Genomic DNA, 8,101 nt, shown 5'->3' on the forward strand with positions numbered 1-8,101 from the left:
GGAGGGAGGTAGAGAGAGAGAGAGAGCGGGAGGGAGGGAGGAGGGAGGGAGGGAGGGAGGGAGGAGGGAGGTAGAGAGAGAGAGGAGGGAGGCGGGAGGGAGGGAGGGAGGGAGGGAGGGAGGGAGGAGGGAGGGAGGGAGGGAGGGAGGGAGGTAGTAATTACTTCCACGTTAAAACAACAACATCACCACACCGGGTCGATAACGTTAACAACACATTAAGTAACGTAGCATTTAGGTTGTGTGCGTTAGTCTATGTGTGTGTGTGTGTGTGCGCGCGTGCGTATGCATGTGCGTTAATGTGTGTGTGTGTGTGTGTGTGTGTTTTGGTCAACGTTTTTCCATGTCTATGGGAACCACAGAGGAAGAGGGTGTGTTCTGTAACACTAATGCTGTTTTAATGGAGAAGGTTTTGTTCAAAAAAGACAACTGTTTATTCTCGGTGGTGTTGGGGAGGACAACTTGACTCCTTTCATGTCTAGTTGTTAATAGGCCGTTTTGGTTCATTGTGAGATGGGAAGAACTATCTACACTTACCGTCTGGCCCCTCATGAATCGATGAGCACAGTATGAGTTAGTGGCAAGTTGAGTTAATTGTGAGAAGAGACTAGAAGAACCACAATGTGAAGACTATCCATGTACGCCTTATAGTCTGTTCACTCATGAAATATATGAGTCCAGAGTCCCTGGGTGATGCATTGAAAAGGTCATGTTGCAGCTGATTATAGATCTGATGCTGAGAGCCACTAATATGGTAGGACTAGAGTTTACTGTTAGTTAGAGCCAGAGACTTAGTATAGGCTACTGTAGCTACATCACAGCTGTCCTATTGGTCACTATAATATGTCTACTGTAAATACTTCACATCTGTCCTATTGGTCACTATAATATGCAAATCTACTGTAACTACTTCACAGCTGTCCTATTGGTCACTATAATATGCAAATCTACTGTAACTACTTCACAGCTGTCCTATTGGTCACTATAATATGCAAATCTACTGTAGCTACTTCACAGCTGTCCTATTGGTCACTATAATATGCAAATCTACTGTAACTACTTCACAGCTGTCCTATTGGTCACTATAATATGCAAATCTACTGTAGCTACTTCACAGCTGTCCTATTGGTCACTATAATATGCAAATCTACTGTAACTACTTCACAGCTGTCCTATTGGTCACTATAATATGCAAATCTACTGTAGCTACTTCACAGCTGTCCTATTGGTCACTATAATATGCAAATCTACTTTATCTACTTCACAGCTGTCCTATTGGTCACTATAATATGCAAATCTACTGTAACTACTTCACAGCTGTCCTATTGGTCACTATAATATGCAAATCTACTGTAACTACTTCACAGCTGTCCTATTGGTCACTATAATATGCAAATCTACTGTAGCTACTTCACAGCTGTCCTATTGGTCACTATAATATGCAAATATACTGTAGCTACATCACAGCTGTCCTATTGGTTACTATAATATGCAAATCTACTGTAACTACTTCACAGCTGTCCTATTGGTCACTATAATATGCAAATCTACTGTAGCTACTTTACAGCTGACCTATTGGTCACTATAATATGCAAATCAACTGTGGCTACATCACAGCTGTCCTATTGGTCACTATAATATGCAAATCTCCTGTAGCTACATCACAGCTGTCCTATTGGTCACTATAATATGCAAATCTACTGTAGCTACATAACAGCTGTCCTATTGGTCACTATAATAGGTCTGCTGTAGCTACTTCACAGCTGTCCAATTGGGTCAGTATAATATGTCTACTGTAGCCACTTCACAGCTGTCCAATTGGGTCAGTATAATATGTCTACTGTAGCTTGTGTCTGTTTAGTGACTTTGACTGCTTAGTTAATTGAACAGAGTCATAATGTAAAAGTGTAGTCCAGAATGGAAACCTTTCAAATGCTTCTACACACAGGAGAGGACAAGGAGTCTTCAAGCTTTAAGCTACTCGTATACCTCTCGGCTTCCCTGCTGCCCTGCCTGTCTGTCTGCCTGCCTGCCTGCCTGCCTGTCTGTCTGCCCTGCCTGTCTGCCCTGCCTGTCCGTCTGCCTGTCTGTCTGTCTGTCTGCCTGTCTGTCCGTCTGCCTGTCCGTCTGCCTGCCTGTCTGTCTGCCTGTCTGTCTGCCCTGCCTGTCTGTCTGCCTGCCTGTCTGTCTGCCCTGCCTGTCCATCTGCCTGTCTGTCTGTCTGTCTGCCTGTCTGTCCGTCTGCCTGCCTGTCTGTCTGCATGTCTGTCTGCCCTGCCTGTCCGTCTGCCTGCCTGTCTGTCTGCCTGTCTGTCTGTCCGTCTGCCTGTCTGTCTGCATGTCTGTCTGCCCTGCCTGTCCATCTGCCTGCCTGTCTGTCTGCCTGCCTGTCTGTCTGGCCTGCCTGTCTGTCTTGCCTGTCCGTCTGCCTGCCTGCCTGTCTGTCTGTCTGTCTGCCTGCCTGTCCGTCTGCCTGCCTGTCTGGACGACAAAGGGATTGGCCAGGGATTAGATTTGCGTTTCAGGGTTAGTTTAGTTGTACGTATAACGTTGTCTTTGGTTCGAATCCAGACTTACCTGCTAAAAAAAAACACTCACACAAATGTAAACACGTGACCATGTGGACACAGATCTAAACGCACACCAAAAAAAAGACAGAGCAAGACACAAACGAACGTGGAATGCACACGTACACACACAATCACACACACACACACTTTCAGACCATTCCGTGGGTTAGATTTGAGTTGACTCTGTCACGGTGGATGCTAGTGAGTAGTGTTTCGTCTGAGACTCCAACAGAACCAGGGAGACGAGGAAGAACTGATAATCAGGAAGTAAAAACCACAGAGAGCCAAAGCAAGGAGAACAAAGTATTGTGAGGCTCCAGCCCTAACCCACAGGCATTCTGGGACACTAGGCTATATTTTACATGTTACAGATCTCAGCGCAACAGCCAATCAGAACGCACGGCCATCAGTCTCATAATGACATGTTAGGAGGAGGACAAACAGAGAGAGAGAGAAAAGATCCCTCTGATCCATGGGATCCCTACTAAACCAGACAGATGTTGCTATGATACCAATATGACAGTAATATGACAGTTCCTAACCACAGTTTATAACCTGATATGATGGTTCCTAACCAGACAGGTTATAACCTGATGTGATGGTTCCTAACCAGACAGGTTATAACCTGATGTGATGGTTCCTAACCAGACAGGTTATAACCTGATGTGAAGGTCCCTAACCACAGTTTATAACCTGATGTGATGGTCCCTAACCACAGTTTATAACCTGATATGATGGTTCCTAACCAGACAGGTTATAACCTGATGTGATGGTTCCTAACCAGACAGGTTATAACCTGATGTGATGGTTCCTAACCAGACAGGTTATAACCTGATGTGAAGGTCCCTAACCACAGTTTATAACCTGATGTGATGGTCCCTAACAAGACAGGTTATAACATGATGTGATGGTTCCTAACCAGACAGGTTATAACCTGATCGGATGGTTCCTAACCAGACAATTTATAAACTGATGGTTCCTAACCAGGCAGTTTATAACCTGATGTGATGGTCCCTAACCAGACAGTTTACAACCTGATATGATGGTCCCTAACCAGACAGTTTATAACCTGATGTGATGGTCCCTAACCACAGTTTATAACTTGATGTGATGGTCCCTAACCAGACAGTGTATAACCTAATGGGATGGTTCCTAACCAAACAGTTTATAACCTGATGTGATGGTTCCTAACCAGACAGTTTATAACCGGATGTGATGGTTCCTAACCAGACAGTTTATAACCTGATGTGATGGTTCCTAACCAGACAGTTTATAACCTGATGTGATGGTTCCTAACCAGACAGTTTATAACCTGATGTGATGGTTCCTAACCACAGTTTATAAGCTGATGTGATGGTTCCTAACCAGACAGTTTACAACCTGATGTGATGGTCCCTAACCAGACAGTTTATAACCTGATGTGATGGTCCCTAACCAGACAGTTTATAACCTGATGTGATGGTCCCTAACCAGACAGTTTATAACCTGATGTGATGGTTCCTAACCACAGTTTATAACCGGATGTGATGGTCCCTAACCAGACAGTTTAAAACCTGATGTGATGGTCCCTAACCACAGTTTATAACCTGATGTGAAGGTCCCTAACCACAGTTTATAACCTGATGTGATGGCCCCTAACCAGAAAGTTTATAACCTGATGTGATGGTTCCTAACCAGACAGTTTATAACCTGATGTGATGGTTCCTAACCAAACAGTTTATAACCTGATGTGATGGTTCCTAACCAAACAGTTTATAACCTGATGTGATGGTCCCTAACCAGACAGTTTATAACCTGATGTGATGGTCCCTAACCACAGTTTATAACCTGATGTGATGGTCCCTAACCACAGTTTATAACTTGATGTGATGGTCCCTAACCAGACAGTTTATAACCTGATGTGATGGTTCCTAACCAGACAGTTTATAACCTGATGTGATGGTCCCTAACCAGACAGTTTATAACCTGATGGTTCCTAACCAGGCAGTTTATAAACTGATGTGATGGCCCCTAACCAGACAGTTTATAACCTGATGGTTCCTAACCAGACAGTTTATAACCTGATGTGATGGCCCCTAACCAGACAGTTTATAACCTGATGTGATGGCCCCTAACCAGACAGTTTATAACCTGATGGTTCCTAACCAGGCAGTTTATAAACTGATGTGATGGTTCCTAACCAAACAGTTTATAACCTGATGTGATGGTCCCTAACCAGACAGTTTATAACCTGATGTGATGGTCCCTAACCACAGTTTATAACCTGATGTGATGGTCCCTAACCATATTGTATAACCTGATGTGATGGTTCCTAACCAAACAGTTTATAACCTGATGTGATGGTTCCTAACCAGACAGTTTATTACCTGATGTGATGGTTCCTAACCAGACAGTTTATAACCTGATGTGATGGTCCCTAACCAGACAGTTTATAACCTGATGTGATGGTTCCTAACCAGACAGTTTATAACCTGATGTGATGGTTCCTAACCAGACAGTTTATAACCTGATGTGATGGTCCCTAACCAGACAGTTTATAACCTGATGTGATGGTTCCTAACCAAACAGTTTATAACCTGATGTGATGGTTCCTAACCAAACAGTTTATAACCTGATGTGATGGTCCCTAACCACAGTTTATAACTTGATGTGATGGTCCCTAACCAGACAGTTTATAACCTGATGTGATGGTCCCTAACCACAGTTTATAACCTGATGTGATGGACCCTAACCATATTGTATAACCTAATGTGATGGTTCCTAACCAGACAGTTTATAACCTGATGTGATGGTTCCTAACCAGACAGTTTATAACCTGATGTGATGGTCCCTAACCAGACAGTTTATAACCTGATGTGATGATTCCTAACCAGACAGTTTATAACCTGATGTGATGGTTCCTAACCAAACAGTTTATAACCTGATGTGATGGTTCCTAACCAAACAGTTTATAACCTGATGTGATGGTCCCTAACCAGACAGTTTATAACCTGATGGTTCCTAACCAGGCAGTTTATAAACTGATGTGATGGCCCCTAACCAGACAGTTTATAACCTGGTGGTTCCTAACCAGACAGTTTATAACCTGATGTGATGGCCCCTAACCAGACAGTTTATAACCTGATGGTTCCTAACCAGGCAGTTTATAAACTGATGTGATGGTTCCTAACCAGACAGTTTATAACCTGATGTGATGGTCCCTAACCAGACAGTTTATAACCAGATGGTCTCTAACCAGACGGTTTATAACCTGATGTGATGGTTCCTAACCAGACTGACTATATTATGCACTACTTTAGACCAGGGTCTATAGGGTAGTAGTGCACTACTTTAGACCAGGGTCTATAGGGTAGTAGTGCACTACTTTAGACCAGGGTCTATAGGGTAGTAGTGCACTACTTTAGACCAGGGTCTATAGGGTAGTAGTGCACTACTTTAGACCAGGGTCTATAGGGTAGTAGTGCACTACTTTAGACCAGGGTCTATAGGGTAGTAGTGCACTACTTTAGACCAGGGTCTATGGGGTAGTAGTGCACTACTTTAGACCAGGGTCTATAGGGTAGTAGTGCACTACTTTAGACCAGGGTCTATAGGGTAGTAGTGCACTACTTTAGACCAGGGTCTATAGGGTAGTAGTGCACTACTTTAGACCAGGGTCTATAGGGTAGTAGTGCACTACTTTAGACCAGGGTCTATGGAACTCTACACTCTCAGAACAAAAGGGTTCCAAAAAGGGGGTTCTTCAGTTGTCCCCTAGGAGAACCTTTTTGGTTCCTTGTAGACCCTCTGTGGAAAGGGTTGTACATGAAACTGACAAGGGTTCTATCTGGAACTCAAAATAGTTATTCCAAAAAGGGTTCTCCTATGCAAACAGCTGAAGAACACGTTTAGGTTCTAGATAGCACTTCTAAGAGCATATGACTTGCTGTTCAAAATGGACTGGGGAATCCCGATTCTTAATAACTCAATTAAAAACGCTACAAACACAAACAACAAGGCAATGCATACTCCCATGTGCAGGCTACAGTAGGTCATCAGGATGTCTGTGCCGTACTCTCAGGGACATCTGACATTTGTTTTGTGGCTTTTAAAGATGGCCTCACTGCTGAATTACTTCTGGTCTGGAAAACCATTCTGATGTATTGGACATGTGTGGTGTGATATGTCCCTCTCTCCCCCTGTGTGTGTGTGTGTGTGTGTGTGTGTGTGTGTGTGTGTGTGTGTGTGTGTGTGTGTGTGTGTCACACGCACTGAGACACAAACACACACACACACACACAACATTCTAGCAAGGGTTTTTGCATAATCTCAAACACCTATATGAGTGCTTTAGATACCGACTCCACGTCACTCTTCCCGTGACCCTCAATGTTATTTTGTGTTTTTTAATGAATGGATCGGAGCGCGCGTTCATCCGGTTATATCGGGCTGGCTGAACGAAACTAAAGCCTCGCGCCCACCTGTCGCTGTGACACACGAATAGAAAACCCACCCGGCGACTAGTCATGCAGGAATACGATAAACCACAGTCTGCAGCTAAATATGCTGCGGTGGTGATATACGTGGAGAAAAAACCGAGAGAGAGAGAGAGAGAGAGACAAATATAGACAAACAAATACTATTGAGTGTCTTTGACATCGGCGAGTGTGTTGCACCAAATATGCCTGCAGCCACGCAATTATCCTTGCCTGTCTGCAAAATCAAACTGCGTTCGCGGTTGATCTTTAAAACAAATAGCCCACCAGGTAAAGTTTGTGACTGACACGACATTGCTAAGTTTATATATGAATAAACAAAAATAACATTGAAATGCATTCATCCAGAATAAAATAGGTGTGGCAAAATTCAAACATTGCAAACCTTATGCGGGGCTCTAAGTAGCCGGTGGACTCCTGCTATCTGATTGATAAGAGGGATATCTTCTCGGAACGTGTAGTGCGGTGGTCGGGTCGGCTCCGGGAAATTGGTGCTGTTGAATGGATCGGTATCGTCTAAGAACTGAACCCTGCAGACAAACGTAGCCATGATATATCCATCCAAGAGGCTCCTCCGATGAGGGGGAAACTAACCGAGGTTAATGATTAGACCCGTCGCCTAGCAAGGAGCACTGTCTCTCCTGCTGCCTGTAACAACAAACAAAAAAACAGCAGGTTGCCAAGTTTGATCAGCTCTCTGGTTGGGTGGGCTACTATAATCAGACTTCGTGTGGGTGACTTCTCGTGAAGTCTGGTTGGACCGGTATAAGAAACTGTTTTGGTTCGCTGGTTGGTTAGTGCGGTCTATAGGGAGAACCGATTTGTCCTGTTACTCTGTCCTGTGACGGTGTCACTGTGGAGTCGCTACTGGCTCACAGCAGGTGGCCAATGACACGAGAGGCTGGCAAGGTGCTGGAGAGAGAGAGACAGAGACAACCAGCGAAGAACAAACACCATTGTAAATACAACCTATATTTATGTTTATTTGTTTTCCCATTTTGTACTTTAACTATTTGCACATCGTTACAACACTGTATATAGACATAATATGATATG

The 8,101-nt window shown here is 43.9% G+C and overlaps 1 protein-coding gene across 1 annotated transcript in view; it reads right to left on the minus strand.

Annotated features, from left to right (window-relative positions):
- Positions 1–7,896, minus strand: part of LOC116354504 (FH1/FH2 domain-containing protein 3) — a 51,200-nt gene extending 43,304 nt beyond the window's left edge. The window contains exon 1 of the mRNA XM_031795013.1: positions 7,431–7,896. Coding sequence (XP_031650873.1) covers positions 7,431–7,595 — 165 coding nt within the window. The 5' untranslated portion in view covers positions 7,596–7,896. The remainder of the gene's footprint in view (positions 1–7,430) is intronic.
- Positions 7,897–8,101: the final 205 nt, after the last annotated feature.

The sequence above is a fragment of the Oncorhynchus kisutch genome, linkage group LG17 (genome assembly GCF_002021735.2).
Source record: "Oncorhynchus kisutch isolate 150728-3 linkage group LG17, Okis_V2, whole genome shotgun sequence".
NCBI classification, from domain to species: domain Eukaryota; kingdom Metazoa; phylum Chordata; class Actinopteri; order Salmoniformes; family Salmonidae; genus Oncorhynchus; species Oncorhynchus kisutch.